The sequence below is a fragment of the Populus alba genome, chromosome 14, assembly GCF_005239225.2.
Source record: "Populus alba chromosome 14, ASM523922v2, whole genome shotgun sequence".
NCBI classification, from domain to species: Eukaryota; Viridiplantae; Streptophyta; class Magnoliopsida; order Malpighiales; family Salicaceae; genus Populus; species Populus alba.
Genome location: NC_133297.1, coordinates 22987179 through 23004643, shown reverse-complemented (window position 1 = coordinate 23004643; position 17465 = coordinate 22987179). Strand labels below are relative to the sequence as shown.

General features: G+C 32.1%; 1 protein-coding gene across 1 annotated transcript in view; it reads right to left on the bottom strand.

Moving 5' to 3' along the window:
• Positions 1-2403: 2403 nt before the first annotated feature.
• The window catches only part of LOC140954570 (uncharacterized), a 93696-nt gene continuing 78634 nt past the window's right edge, over positions 2404-17465 (bottom strand). The window contains exons 7-9 of the mRNA XM_073404616.1: positions 4441-4687; positions 4356-4408; positions 2404-2807 (exon numbers count right to left, since the gene is read on the bottom strand). Of these exons, the coding sequence (XP_073260717.1) occupies positions 2404-2807; positions 4356-4408; positions 4441-4687 (704 nt within the window). The remainder of the gene's footprint in view (positions 2808-4355; positions 4409-4440; positions 4688-17465) is intronic.

Here is a 17465-nt window from a genome sequence, read left to right as displayed (position 1 = left end):
TGACCCAATTACCGAACAGTGTTCTAGTTTGGACTGCACCAACGTCTCTTTTCTAAGCTTCACCCTTCTTTATCTTCAAAATTTCAGTAGTTGAATTCATCAATCAATCCTTTGATTTATGTGATATGCCTGCATTTAAGATGAACATTTACCATATATTAGGGTAATTTATAATATTAGACTTGTTATTATAAAACATGCTTTAGTTAATGAGTTATTGATACTTTAAGTGCAAAATGATGATATAAACCCTTGATAAACATGCACTTTTAAGTACTAATCACACCCCCCAACCAGCTTATTACTAGTCCCTAGTAATCAAAGCGTTAAAATAGAAAAACAATTTGCAAGTTACACAAAGCAAGGCATTCATCATTCAACTTCCATTAATCTATCCAGATAAACAAACTCTCATTTCTGCTTCATATTTCTTAAACAAGATATTAATAAATCTTCTTTTTATGTGCTCAATGTATGAAAACATATATGATGGGGCTATTGTTGGAAGAAAACAATATGATGTTCTAATGTTTAAGGTTAACTTCCTTGGGTTGGGATTATTTTTCTTCTTTTTTTTTCTTTTTTTTCTATTTACACATACAACTTAAAACACAATGCATCTTTAACCCATGTAACGAGCTTTAGGCTAATGACTCCCATACCAGTTGGTCTTAGGGCATTAGGTGTTGAGACACCTCTACGAGCTTAGCAACTCGGGTTGCAGATACTAATATGTAGATAGTGCAATGTTTGATTCCCTTAAGCTTTTCTCCTTAACCCATGTAACAAGCTTTGGGCCAATAGCTCCCAAGTCAGTTGACTTTAGGGTATTAAGTGTTAAAACACCCCTTCGGGCTTAATTGCTTAGGTTAGGGAGGCTACGAAACCAAACTTATCTACGTTTTTATTCATCATTATTATCACAATTTTTTTTTCTCTTTTTTTTTCTTTTTTTTTATGCAAATTATGTACTATCCCTTTCCCTTAGTTGTTACCTTTAACAAAAGAACATAAATAATGTAATAATCCAATGTGCAACCCACAATCATATGTTAAAGCGCGTGTGTGTGAAAATGAAGATTTAAGAATACTTGTTAAATGAGCATATGAGCAGAATCAAGTGTTAACAATATGAGAGTTTGTAAACTTAGATATTTCAAGAAGTATTCTGATAGACCTTGTTAAGAATGTTTACTAAGATGCGTCTCAAGAGTCACTTTAACAAAAGAACTCCTTTTACTCTGCCATCCTAGCAACAACAGTTTTGCAAATAGTTTATGAAATAGAAAACACAGTTTTTTTTTTTTTTTACTACTACCCTTTCCCCCCAACCAAAATGAGACATTGTCCTCAATGTTTTAAGGTAGAAAGATAGAGTATAGAAGACATCACCTGAAATAACGAACACTGACAAACCTGAAACACACTTAAACAAATAGAAGAAACAACAAAACACAATAATAAAACCAAAAGACACAAAGTTTTTACAAACGAAGGCTCAAATCCAATCTAAGCTTTTTACGGCTTTCCTGAGTTGACCAATTTATGCGACTCATTGAGGGATTAATTACAGGGATGAAAGATTGTAGTTGGTCAATCAATTGTTCAGCAGTACCAGCAGAGATTATGATTTGTCGTGCTGAAGATGTTAGAAATTCCTGTTCCACAGCATGATCAAGAAAAGACAACAACTTATCATAAAAACCATTAACATTTAACAAACCTATGGGTTTATGGTGAATGTGCAGTTGGGCCTAAGAGGAAATATGAAAGATCTCTTCCAATGTGCCCAGACCACCTGGTAAGGCAATGAAGGTATCAGCATGGTTAAACATTGCATTCAGTCGATCAGACATTGTGGGGACCTGTAATTCCTCTCCAATTGTTTTTTCAATGATGTCCCCTTGTGCTAAAGCTTTGGGGACTACCCCCAAAACTTGACTACCTCCTAAAAATGCAACTATTGACACTCCCCCCATTAACCCACGACTACCTCCTCCATACACTAAATGAATCTTTCGCTCAGCTAGTACCTGAACAAGATGATTTGTTAATTCTAAAAACTCTTTTTCTTTCCTGGGACTGGATCCACCAAAAACACAAATTTTGTTTATGTGATTACTTGAGGAACCTGTCATTTCTACACACGTCTGTATTTGATGAATGTATGGGTTGAGTAGAAATAAAAGGAAGGAAGAGAAGAATTTATAGATGAGAAATTGAAAATGCAATCATACCACCTATATGTAGGCCAACTGTAGTCTCACACACACACAGACACACACACACTCTCTCTCTCTTTATTAATTATTTATTTTGAAAAAGCATATATATGTACAGGTAGTTGTGATTATGGCTCACATCTTCCCTTGGTTTTACGTCCAAGAACGGCTTAAACGCCCTCTATGGGTCGGGGATAGGCTTCCCATCCAGTTTTCTTAAAAACTGGCAAACAGGATCTTTTTTAGTCAGATTCCCAAGACTAAGTCGAGCATGTTCTTTATGGAATTGGGGCCATAAATCATAAATTGCACGATGCACATCTCCACTAGGGTGCGTCTCAAGAGTCAATAGAAGATTATCTAAAGACCCCTTACTCAGGCCATCCTTAATGAATTGTATTTTATCTTCACGGTTTACAGATACCATTCCTAAAGAACGACATGTCGCATTACAAGTCCATCTGGCACATCGGTGACAGACTTTTAGTCGTTTTGCACGACGTTTCTTCGCAAAAGTGCTTTTACATGTTCCAGGCATGTATGAAATGAAAGAATTGGAGGACTCACCTGATAATCGGACCTTTGCTTCAATCAGCCAGCGAATATCTTCAGGAATTCCATGGTTCATTAACAACCTCAATCTTGCACATCTAGCACGGTAAATTTTTGTAATCGCATTCTGAGGCAGAGCGGGAAAATACTTTTTCAATTTTTCAAGAGTGGTGTCCATTTTCAACTGAGAATTGGGGGAGAGATTCAAAGAAAGAAGAAAGAGCAGAGAATTGCACAATTATATACACAAATATCAGTTATCATGGGAAACTGAAAGAACCAACTTAAAAGTCACGGAGTACCGTTATCCGCCATTTGACCGGGGTGAGAGACTAGCAAAACAAAAGTCACACAAAAACAATGTGAGAAAAAAAAAATCAATCTTTATATACAGGATCACCCAATTCAATAGTCATTTTCAACTGAAAAATTGTCAAAATAAACTTTTAAACGATGGCCATTTACCTTGAAAACATTACCATTCTTTGGATTTTCGATATCACAAGCCCCATATGGATACACATGTTTCACAATAAAAGGACCACTCCATCTTGATCTTAGTTTTCCAGGAAATAAATGGAGTCGAGAATTATAAAGCAAGACTTTTTGACCAACATTGAATGTTTTTCTCAGTAATTTCTTGTCATGAAACTCTTTGATTCTTGCTTTATGAATTCTTGAATTGTCATATGCATCATTTCTTATTTCCTCAAGCTCATTTATTTGCAATTTTCGCAGCTGACTAGCATCATCAATGTTTGAATTGAAAGCTTTAATAGCCCAATAAGCTTTATGTTCAATTTCCACAGGCAAGTGACAAGGTTTTCCATAGACTAGTCTATAAGGTGACATACCTAATGATGTTTTATATGCAGTTCGATAAGCCCAAAGTGCATCATTAAGTCTTAAAGACCAGTCTTTCCGATTAGGGTTCACCGTTTTCTCCAAGATTTGTTTGATCTCCCTATTAGCAAGTTCTACCTGTCCACTCGTCTGAGGGTGATAAGGGATGGCAACTTTGTGTGTGATTCCATATTTCTTCATTAAAGATTCAAATGGCTTGTTGCAGAAATGTGTTCCACCATCACTTATCATGGCTCGAGGGATTCCGAATCGACTTAAAATGTTTTCTTTCAAAAATTTTATCACTGTTTTGTGATCATTGGTTCTACTTGGAATTGCCTCTATCCATTTTGAAACATAATCTACTGCGACCAATATATACAAGAAACCAAATGATGGAGGAAATGGACCCATAAAATCTATACCCCAACAATCAAAGATCTCAATGACAAGAATAGGATTTAAAGGCATCATGTGACGTTTTGAAATAGATCCCAACTTTTGACAATTTTCACAAGTCTTGCAGAATGCATGTGAGTCTTTGAACATGGTGGGCCAGTAAAATTCACTTTGTAAGATTTTTGCACTTGTCTTTCTTGATGAGAAATGACCCCCACATGCCTCAGAATGACAAAATTTAATGACACTACTTACCTCATTGTCAGGAATGCATCTTCGAAATATTTGATCAGGACAATATTTGAATAAATAAAGGTCATCCCAATAAAAGTTCTTCACTTCGTTCAAGAACTTTCTTTTGTCTTGGGTACTCCAATGAGCTGGCAATTGTCCTGAAACAAGAAAATTAACAATATTAGCAAACCAAGGCATCGTAGAGACAGAAAATAAATATTCATCAGGAAAGTAGTCATTGATTGGTGTGATGTCAGATCTCGAATCGGTTGTCAATCTTGACAAATGATCCGCGACAACATTTTCGGTGCCTTTCTTGTCTTTGATTGTGATATCAAATTCTTGAAGTAACAAAATCCACCGCACCAATCTAGCCTTAAAATCTTTCTTAGAGAGAAGATATTTCAATGCTGCATGATCACTAAAAACAACAACAGGTGAGCCAACAAGATAAGATCTGAACTTGTCACATGCAAATACTACTGCAAGAAAGTTTACCACTTAATGTACGTGACCAAACACTCATGCACGTGTAGAAAAAGAATAAAAGGAAGAAGAAAACAAAAGAAAAAGAAACGAAAAAGAAAAAAAAAAGAAACAAAGTTAGATACAAGAAAAGTGAAAAGAGAAAACAAAATAAATACTATGATTTGTACAAGAAATTACCTCCCCGGCAACGGCGCCAAAAACTTGACACGACCAAAAGATTGATGTCTTCTCCCAAGTGCAGGAGTGTCGAAGTAATAAATAACTCGGCAAGACCAGGGTCGAACCATAGAAAGGTTAATTGTATAAATTATAAATAACAACACAACAATAACAATAATAGCAACAATAACAACAATAATAATAACAATAACAGTAGTAGTAGTAGTAATAATAATAATAATAATAATAATAATAATAATAATAATACTCAATACGTGACGTTGTTATACCTGAGAATGATCTAAAAGATCGGGTCACAGGTTTCCATCCTATATACTGAGTTTATGGAAAGATCAAAGAGATATATTATATAATATAAACAGATTTCTGATGCGAATGAACAAGGCAAGACCAACAATGTCAGGATCCTTGATCAAACACAGAGCATACTTAACATACATAAAATATAGCAAGAATGTAAATAATAATAATAATAATAATAATAGTAATAGTAATAGTAATAGTAATAGTAATAGTAATAATAATAATAATAATAATAATAATAATAATAATAGTAATAGTAATAGTAATATTAGTAGTAGTAATAATAATAACAATAAAAAGAAGAGGAGGAAGAAATTAATGAGAACTTTGAGATGGAAGATTAATGTAAGGATTAAACAATGATAAAAATAAATGTCAAGGTTAGAGGATCCACCAATGGTATTTCAAACAAGTATAATATAAACTCTTATTACTCAATTTGGAAACCACACACGAAGGAGGTTCCATTCGGATGATTTGTCATTAATATCTCATTATAAATTATTAACATGATCATATTAATTATCTCATTTACATAACACCAAACTTTTAAATATTATCAGGAATTCATGATGTTAATTGATGTTAACAACAAATCAGGTACTTTTCATAGCCCAGGTGTAGGTAATACCATACGGTTGGGCTATGAGAGTGCCAAGCATTTGTTGTACCAAGTATTATACAACACAAATTTAGATTAATCATTTAACAAGCAAGGTATTAAGAATTAGTAAGATAAAAAGATAAGACATGTTAATATTAAACATTAAGGTTCATATGGAGTTTATACCATGCTTGTTCTTACACCATTAATGTAACCTTTTCACCTTGACATAATAAACTTAGCCAAACATAATGAAGAAGAGAAACATAAATAAACAAAACAAGAACATAAATAAAATACAAGTTAACTAAGGAAAGGAAAGGAAATGAAAAGCATAAACAAGAAATTAATGAAAGCAAAACTTAAGAATTACAAAAATATAAAGAGAGAAAATAAAGAGCATGAACTTGATCTGAACAACCAAGCCCCTAAATACATGGCAAATGCCTCCTTTTATAGGCCAAAATTCGGAATTATTGCTTTGATGACTCATTGTTGAGTGGGTGGCCAACTTTTGACTTAGTGAAAATCCTTATCATCTTGTCTAAATAAAACGAAAATGCTAGCATCAGAACTGGGTCCAGATGTCCAAATGAAAGTTCTAGGAAACTCTCTTAGCTTTCCAAAAAAAAAAAAGATGAGGTCATTTGAACTTCTAGAACTCAAGATATGGGATGAACACTGAACAGTGTTGGGCTGCAGGACAGATTCGGACTTCTCCGTTGTTGCTATAATTTGGACTTGAAAATGGCCTTCTTAGATCTTGATGTCCAAATGAAAGTTGTAGGCCTATGTCTTATCAAATCTCTGTAAAAATTTCAGATCATTTGGATATCTAGAACTCGAGATATGACCCAATTACCGAACAGTGTTCTAGTTTGGACTGCACCAACGTCTCTTTTCTAAGCTTCACCCTTCTTTATCTTCAAAATTTCAGTAGTTGAATTCATCAATCAATCCTTTGATTTATGTGATATGCCTGCATTTAAGATGAACATTTACCATATATTAGGGTAATTTATAATATTAGACTTGTTATTATAAAACATGCTTTAGTTAATGAGTTATTGATACTTTAAGTGCAAAATGATGATATAAACCCTTGATAAACATGCACTTTTAAGTACTAATCATATTTATAAAAATTCAGCTTAGCATGTAGTATTTTAGTTATCTTGTAATTAACCCTTTTGAAATGTTTAACACTTATTATGTTGTAAATACTTTCTTTGCAAATTAGTATTCCTTTTCTTTTAAATTTTATGATATGATATGGGGACTACGTTCATATTGAACTTATATATATTGTGTGGATTGTATGAGGTGGAATTATGATGTTTGATATAAGGTTCGGAATTATGGGACTTTGTGATGATGGGTTGATTGAGTAAATTGATTCTAGTCGATAACCTCGGATGTCCTAAATATAAACGAAACTCTACTGAATTTTTGGTAAATTAAAAAAAATTACCCTCAAATTAAGAGGGTATGTTGGGATCTTTTAACATTGATCAAGTCGTACAGTCGGACTATTGCAAAACCACACACAAAGGAGGTTTCAATCGGATGATTTGTCATTAATAGCTCATTATAAATTATTAACATGATCATATTAATTATCTTATTTAAGTAACACCAAACTTTTAAATATTATCAGGAATTCATGATGCTAACTTATGTTGACAACAAATCAAGTTCCTTTCATAGCACAAGTGTAGGTTATACCTTACGGTTGGCTATGAAAGTGCCAAGCATTTGTTGTACCAAGTATTATACAACACAAATCTAGATTAATCATTTAACAAGCAAGGTATTAAGAATTAATAAGATAAAAATGATAAGACATGTTAATAGCAAGTTGTTTAGGATATAATCATTGAAGTCCATATTGAGTTTATATTATACTTATCCTAATACCATTAGTGAAACCTTTTCACCTTGACATAATAAACTTAGCTAAACATAACGAAGAAGAGAATATACATAAACAAAAGGAGAACATGATTATATAAGTATAGTAAAGGAAATGAAAAGCATAAACAAGCAATTAAGGAAAATATAAAATGGAATAAAACTTAAACATTACAAAATACAAAGAAAAAGAGCAAGAGCAAGTTCTTGATCTGAACAACCAATATACCTAAATGCATGACAAATGCCTCTTTTTATAGGCCAAAATTTAGAACTATTGATTTGATGACTAATTGTTGAGTGGATGGCCACATCTTAACTTGATGACAATTCTTATTTTCTTGTTAGAACAAAACTTCATTGCTAACATTAGAATTTGAACAGATTTTTGTCATGAAAGTTCTATGAAATTGTCTTAGCTTTCAAAAAAAAACAAAAGAATCAATGCATTTGGACTTCTAGAACTCGAGATATGGACTGAACACTGTACAGTGTCTGGGCCACAAGACAGATTCAGACTTTTCCGTTGTTGCTATAATTTAAACTTGAAAACGGCTTTTTTGAATCTTGGACTCCGCATGAAAGTTTTAGGCATGTGTCTTAGCTTTCCATCCATATAGAGCATACATAAATCCAGGTTCTACAGTTCCAGTTATGATCCAATAACTAAATGGTGTTTCAATTTGGACTAAACCAACATCTCTTTTCTAAGTTTAGCCCTCTATTTGTCTTCTCAATTTCAGTAGTTACACTCATTAATCAATCTCTGGATTTATGTGATAGGTCTGCATTTAAGATAAATATTTACCATAAATTAAATATATCTTATATTATTAGATATCTTATTACAAAACATGTTTTAGTTAAAGAGTTATTAATAATTTAAATAAATAATAATAATATAAAATTTTAATAAAAATATAATTTTAAATACTAATCATTACGCATTGAAAAATATTTGCATTTTCACCACTTTGAAAAATCTTTGTAATTTTCACATCTTTGAAAAATTTCATGTTTTTCACCTAGACAGATCGTCCATTACAACAAAACCACTTTGATAAATCTTCGTGTGTTTTCACCTGGACAAGTCGACCATTACAACAAGACCACTTTGAAAAATCTTTATATTTTTCACCACTTTAAAAAATCTCTACATTTTCACCTCTTTGAAAAATCTTCATGTTTTTCACCTGGACAGGTCACCCATTACAACAAGACCACTATGAAAAATCTTTGCATTTTTCACCTTGGTAGGTTGCCCATTACAATAAGACCACTTCAAAAAAAAAAAAATTTAATTTCTCTAGGTAGGTCACCCATGATAATTCAATCACTTCAAAATCTTTGAATTTTCAAAAAAATCTTCCAGTTTTTACTCTGAGTGCGCTTTCTAGCCCTAAAAAAGATTCATCATTTCTCAATATGATGAGTCCATCATCTCTCATTCTTCTTTTTCTTCCTTACAATGCTTACTATCTAAAGTCTCTTATGAGACTTTCTATCGTAAGCATAGTTTTTAAACTCGGCCCGGGGGTTGACCCGGCCAAGGGGCCGGGTCTCGGGTTTCATGGGTCAACCCGGGTCAACTCGGGTCAACCTGGATTAACCCAGAAAAATTAAAAAAAATTAAAGTTTTAATATTTCATATTAAAAAATGCATGTAAATATAGATTATACATATTATAAATAATGAAGTTTAAAATAATATTTTAAAAAGTTTTTTATCCCATATTAAAAAGATATTATGTTAAGCTTTTAAGTTAAAGTATTTAAATTAAAAAAGTTTTTTATCCCACATTGAAAAAACATAACTTTTTTCTTTGGTAATATAGAGTATATATACTAATGAGTTTCAAATCCCACAATGAAAAAACATAAATTTTTTATGGGAACATAGAGTATATATATGAAAGGGCTTCAAATCCCACATTGAAAAGATACTATGTAATCCTTTTAAGTTGAAGTATTTAAACCAAAAAGTTTTTTATCCCACATTGAAAAAACATAACTTTTTTCATGGGAACATAGAGTATATATATAAAAGGGCTTCAAATCCCACATTGAAAAAATACTATGTTATCCCTTTAAGTTGAAGTATTTAAACCAAAAGGTTTTTTATCCCACATTGAAAAAACATGATTTTTTCCTTGGGAACATAGAGTATATATACTAATGGGTTTCAAATCCCACATTGAAAAAATATAATTTTTTTCATGTGAACATAGAGTATATATATGAAAGGGCTTCAAACCCCACATTGAAAAGATTCTATGTTATCATTTTAAGTTGAAATATCTAAACCAAAATTTTTTTTATCCCACATTTTTAAAAAAAAAAACCCCGGGTCTCGTCCAGGTTCGCCTGGGTCCCAAGTCGACTAGCCGGGTCGCCCAGGTTTGGCCGGGCTGTTGCCACAACCAATCTTTTATTAAACCCGAACCGGTCCAGCCACCGGGTCACAGGTTGACCCGCCGGGCCGGGCTGGGTTTAATAACACTGATCATAAGCATTGTAAAGAGGGAGACAACTGTCATAACCCAATTCTAGGTTATTCCTAAAAAAATCATATTTTTTTTCAAAATAAAAATTAAAAAATAAAATAAAGGTTGGCAACATGGAGAAAGCAAGCCGGGAAATCAAGTTGCAATTTTTGAAGGAAATTCAAGGCCTAATTGTACCCCATTATGCCCAAAAATGGAGAAAAAATGTAAATTCAAGATCAAATTAAATAATTATTGGATGAATTTGCATAAAAATTAAGTCCAATGACATAATTCAATTTTTAATAGGCCAATTTTATTTAATTATGTTTAAGAATTATGTCCAATTTTATTTAAGAATTATTGGATTTAATTAAATGCAAGGACTTAATTAAATCCAAGGACTTAATTATACTTTAAATGGGTTAAATTAAATTTATTTGGGGCTTAATTGCTGAAAAATTAAGTTTGGGAGCCTAATTTGGGCTTAATTGAGAAGAATGAAATTTTAAGAGATCAAATGTAATTTTTTCCAAATAATTGATTGAAATTATGGGGGCTCAATTGACAAAAACCGGGGGTGAAATTAAAAAAATTGAAAGTTTAATGGTCAATTAGGGATTATATTGCATAAAATCGAGAACAGTGACTATATTGCAATAGGCACGTAACTTCGGGGTTCCAATTGAAGTTCATCAGGGGCTTAATTGCATTAAATCAAAAGTTTATGGTCAATTAAAGGCTTCATTGAAAGCAATTGAAAGATGGAGGACTAAATTGAAAATCAATTTAAATCCCTAATTCAAACCTAAAACGGCGTCGTTTTGAGATATAATAATAAAAAAAGAGGGACCGGACGACGCGTCGTCTGGTCACTATTCATTATCTTTTTCTTATACCCGGGTAAAACTAGTCAGGTTACCTCTTTGCAGGTGCATTTAATGTACCTAACGTCCACCAAATTTGACAAAGCTTGCACGAAAGTGATCCCCTATAGTTACTCTACAACTCCATGTGAATAATTCAGTCGGAATGACAACCTATCGACGTCGATGCCGGCCTAAACAGGCCTCTCCTCGTCTCGACTAGCCAGGCCTCCATTTAGGCACTCCGGCGTCAGGTAGCGCCGCCCCGTTGTAGCTGCAATTAAGTTGTTGCATGCACAACGAATTCTCGTTCTGCATGCAGCATAATTAACTTGAATAGTTGTTGGGTCGGGCCAACAACCATGCGGGCCTGAGCCGGACCATTTGGGTCCGGCCCGACCCCAAAAAGAAAAGAAAAGGATGTGTTGTGCCGATATTGGCCCAACCCAAAGTTCTTAGGCTTGGCCTAGCCCATGTATATTTACTATATATATTTATTTATAATAATATATAATATTACAATATATATAAAAAAATCAAAAATTTTCAAAAAAAAATAAAAAAATCCTTTCAAAAAAAATTGTGATTTTCTCAAATATTTTTATAACAATTTTACATAATATCAGGTTGTATATTTACACTGTAAAATACAAATTCAATATTAAAATACCCGGTTTTCTCCAAAATATTTCAAAAAAATAAAATTAAAACCTTTTCAAAAAAAAATCTCAAAAACTTTTAAATCAATTCCCCCTTTTAAAAACAAATATGAATATATATATATATATATATATATATATATATATATATATATATATATTATATATATATATATATATATTCATGCATACGGCCAAATCCTAAAATTTTTCAAAGCATATTTTCATAAAAAAAAAAAAAAAAAAAATTGTTTCTCATGTTTTGAACATCCAAAAATTGGATATCATAACCAGTTTATGATCATCCATTAGGGTTTGACCAAAATATCAAAAAATATTTTTCTAGTTTTTTTTAGGGTCTAAATGTAGATTTTAATATTTGTGGGGTGTAAAATTACACGATAAAGTACACCCTCAGGTATTAAAGATACAAAGTGTAAAAATGCGATGTTAAAATTGAAACTTTAGAACGGTTAGGATTTAACCCAATAAGATAGAGACTTTCTCATGAAAAGAGATCAGCCTTGAACCTTAGAAAATACCAACTAATAAAAACCCGACTTAGAAAAAAAACAATCAAACGACAATACAACTTACCTTAGGTAGGGTGCACTAGGGGTAATGCGTCTTCCCCTTAGACAACCAATCCCTTACCCAGACTCTCGCAGACCATAGGATCCTAGTAACCATAATATTAGGTGGTGACTCCTAAACATTAATCATAATTTTATGATTAAATCCAAAAAACCCTTCACAACACCTTACATAGGAGGCATGACAAGAAGCCTGCATCCTCGCTAGACGATGTCGCGTCGGCGCTCGCGCCCCCGCGACACTCAACATCAAAATGTGAGCTACACAATCCTTGTGTTTATAGGTTTGATATGCTTCCATCCCAAGCCTGTGTTGAACAGTGTTTCCTTACTCAGGTTCAGTCATCGGTTGTGTAATTGTTTCTAACATTTCTTGTTCTTTCAGGAGATACTCAATTTTATGATACCAAACATCGTAATTCTTTTTCACTTCGTTTGTCTCCATGGTTCAAATCAACAATAATACTCTTAGATGAAGCCATGTTAAACGCTATTGACACCAATTACGAATATTAGTATTTAGTATAATATAAATGATATATATTATCACTACATTCTAAATTAAAACAAAAAATAATCTAACACATACAATAGAAATGAAAAGAATGTTAAACACTTAATCAATTTCCATTTGTATGGTCTAATTATTATTGGAGATTTAAATGAGTGTAAAATTATATATATATATATATATATATATATATAATGTAATTAAAACTTAAATTACATAAAATATGCAGTTCACAATAAACAACCAATTATCTTAAAAAAACTTTAAAAAATACAATATTGAGAATAGTAAATTTCATAATTATTTTAGTAATTATTTTAAAAACTTGAACTAGATTCATCTATTACGAGCGGACTAAACCTGACGTAATAACCAACATGTAGAATTGAGGATCTCATTTTCTTTACTGTAAAAACTCTCAAGATCCTCGAGCTTCCTTTCGTGTATCATTAGTGAACTAACAAAGTCATCAAGATTTAGAAATATTTTAAGAGTCTTGAACTCCTCTATCGTCGTGACCTTTGGGTCACAAACATGAGGTAATGGCCTCAAGGTTTTAGCGGCCATTCTCTCATTGGTAACGGCTACAAGCACGCGTGAATCAACTCTCACGTGCATGCACAATAACGAATGAAATAAAATTTGCATGCAACAATAAAAATGAATTAAAAAGTAAAGTGGGAAAGAGAAGAACTCAACTGGGGAATGTTGGTCGCTGGGGTTCGCCTAGTTCTGAGATTCTGAAGAAAGGCTCCGTTCACTGTTCTGGTTCTAGCTTCCCTTCCCCTCAGATCTTTTATTCTCTCTTTCCCTGCCTTTCTGAATTTTCTTCTCCTGCTATCTCTCTCGTGTTCTCTCTGCGTTTCTTTTCTCTTCCTTTTCTCTGTTTTTCTTCTCCTGGGATTCTCCTTCGTTGCTGGTTTGGTTCAAGCAATCTGCTGCTTAAAAGACAACATACATTTTTTGGTTGAAGTTCTGAAAGGAAGCCCAATTGTCTCTCTTCTTTATTGTTTTCTGCTCGTCCTCTGTTTTTTTTTCGTCTTTCGTTCTGTGTCTGCTCTGTTCAATCTTTTTTTCTTTCTTTCGTTTTTTGTCTCTCTGTTCTGGGTTTTTGTGTTGTTTTTGGTTTTTTTGGGACTCTAGTCTTTTTATTGAGGCATTTTAACAATAAATAATTAAATATTACTATTTTTAACCATTTCGTCAATGATTTCATCTATAATATTTAATTGCAAAATTTTAGAAACCGTCAAATATCATCAATAACTTTTCAATCTGTCGATGATTTCATCAATAATATTTAATTTAAACACACAATTTAGTAAAAAAAAATTTCAAAAACCTGCCAAATAACATCGACTTTTCAATCTGTTAGTGATTTAATTTGTAAAGAATAGTAATTAATAGTTCAATTAAGAAATGAACAATTCCAGAGTTCTCTGAAAAATAATGATGAAAACTTATGTTGGTAATTTCATTGGTAATTAACATAACGAACAATGTCAGGGAGATGTGAATAATTTACCAACGAGTTTACCAATGGAATTAAAAATGTCAGTAATTTCATTGGTATAAATGACATGTCATTGTACTTTTTGATTTTGTTTTAATTATTTTTCCCCTTGTAATTCTCTAGGTAAATACCGATGAAATATTTTGATCGGTAAAATTCACTGCAATTTACCGACAGAAACATTTCGTCAGTATTTCTGTATGTATTTATCAATTTTCTGGTAGTGAGAGAAAAGGTAAGACACATGAGCCCCATTTAATAAAAATTACAATAATTCAACCATAAAAAAAACAAAAGCACAATCACATTGGTCGTTAATGTCCATAATCATCCATCATGCATAATAACATATTAATATGCATAATAAAATTATTGCACGCTTCAATTCTAATTGTTGGTTTTATGTGCAATTTTTAAAATAATATTTCTAACATTTAGAAATATTAAATCAAATCCAATTTGATAATTTTCCAAACATAATAAATTTTATTTAATATAAATTTTCTTTGATTTTTCTCTTCAAAATTTTAAAAGAAAATTAATCATATTAAAATTATTATTAGCATCCTAAACTATTTTAAAAACTATTAAATAATATTTTATGGAATAAAAAACTCTCTTTAATATGGAAAACTATTTTATTCTAAATATTATTAAATTAAAACTTTTTAATTAAATCCTAATTCAATTAGGATATTATAAAACACAGAAAATTTTGAAATAAACATTTTAATTCAATCCTAATCCTATTAGAAAAATTAATTTCACATTTAAATTAATTTGTGTTTCAATATTAAATTATAAAATCAACATTTTATATAAATAGGGGCAAAATTGTAATTCTATCCCAAAAGCCAGCTAGCAATAAGTAATAAATTGCACCAGGGTATATCTATATATTAAATCCCAAAAACCTAAAAAAACACCAAGGGTAGAATCATAAATTCCTCCCCTTCTTTTTCTCTTCTTGCTACCAGCTGTCGCTGCTCCTAGTGCAGCTCAGGGTAGCAACGAAATGGCTACTAGAGCAGACATGGTGAGCTGAACACTACCAGGCGTGCCATCAATAATTAATATTTAATAGTAATAATGTACTATATAGTTATTAATAATTTATGCATCGTTAATTATTTAAAGTGTCTCTCTGTAAAGAAGATTTGAGTTTGCAACAAAAAAAAATATTAATTAATTAATTAATGTTTAAGCAATATGAAAGTTTGTAAGTTGAGAGTAATAAAAGGTTTAATCAATTAGTTAATCAATATTTATTATTTATATATATAGAGCAGTCTTTAATAATTAACGTAGAGATTAAAACATAAAAGTAAATCTATTACCTTTTTATAATTATATACATTTTATATTGTGCAATTTACTATAATACTGTGGATGTGATTTTTTGTGACTAGACTGGTGTTGCTATACTGGGTTCTCATTCTCGTTAATTGGATATATAGCTAGACAAATCAATTTCTTAATAATACACACACACCTCATCTCTCTCTCTCTCTCTCTCTCTCTATATATATATATATATATATATATATATATATATATATATATTCCAAGATTAAACTATTCAATCATGGAATATGAGCTTCAAGGTTTTACCAGCCATTCTCTCATTGGTAACGGCTACAAGCTAACTAGTAGTAATAATGTACTTAGCATTGGGGGTGTTCAAAAAAACCGATCAACCGATTAAACCGAAAAAACATTAACCGAAAAAACCGAACTAATAAAAAAAACCGAATAAACCGATTAAAAATTTTAAAAAACCACCCGGTCCGGTTCGATTCCGGTTTTAAAAAGCTTAAACCGATTGAACCGGACCAAACCGAACCGGTTTAATTAAATCTAAAACAAAATAGATTTTCCCCAAAACCTTCCCTTTTCCCCAAAATCTTTCCACCCCACTCACCCTCCCCCTTCCCTTTCCCCCGTAACCTTTCCAGCCCACTCACCATCCCCCTTCCCTTTTCCCCAAAACCTTTCCACCCCACTCACCCTCCCCCTTCCCTTTTCCCCCTTCCAGCAACCCCATCCCTCCCTCCCTCCCAAAACCTTTTGAGCTGCTCACCCTCCCCCTTCCCCCTTCCCTTTCCAGCAACCCCATCCCTCCCTCCCCGCTTTCTCTCCCCCCTTCCCCTTTTCCAGTGGCCCTACCCCTCCCTCTCTCCCTCTCCTCTGTGCACAAGGCTTAAAGATAGATCTAGTGATTTTGATTCAATTGATCTCAACCGAAGAGCTTGGATTCAAAGTTTTCAACAAGGATTTTTTGAATGTGATTTGGCCAAGTTTGTCTAGTGATTGTGATTCAGCCAAGTTTTTTTTATTTAATTAGTTTCGGTTTTTCTGGTTTCTAAGGCTAAAAAACCGACCCGAACCGAACAAAACCGGTTCGGTTTGAACCGGTTTTCGGTTCGATTATATTAACAAGAAATGGTATTTTCCGGTTCGGTTGAATTTTTATGTTAAAACCGGACCGAACCGGACCGTGAACACCCCTACTTAGCATGCAATATACCCTTAGAAAGAAAGGGTGGCATATGATGAAAAATTGTAGAGGGCAGAGAGGAAGGAAGAGAGCTGTAGTTTTGTGTTTGGTATTGTGATAGTTGTTGTGATTGTAGTTTGAAAAAAATTATTTTATAAAAAATATTTTTAGTTGATTTTGAGTTGATATTTATATATGTTTGGTTAAAATTGTGGTTAAAATTAAAGTTAAACAAAAAATAATTTAATGTATTTGGTGATATATATTAATATTGATGATTTTTAATTTAAATATTATAGATTTAACTACTGCTATTATATCATGAAATAAATAATACTTTATGTAAAAAAATATATTGTTTCATTAAACTATCTATAATTTCATTACGTACGAAATTCATTCGACAAGGACTACAATTTCAATGGTTTTTTTAGCGTACAACAAAATCAGGTAAAATATCATCAGGAATAAAATTGGAATTACGATCAAATTCTGCAAAGGCTACGCCATCATGCGATCCTTTTGATTTATGCAGTTTCATTGAATAATGTTAAACACTAATTTTTTTTTAATAAAATATATTTTTTAAAAAATTAGATTTTTTAC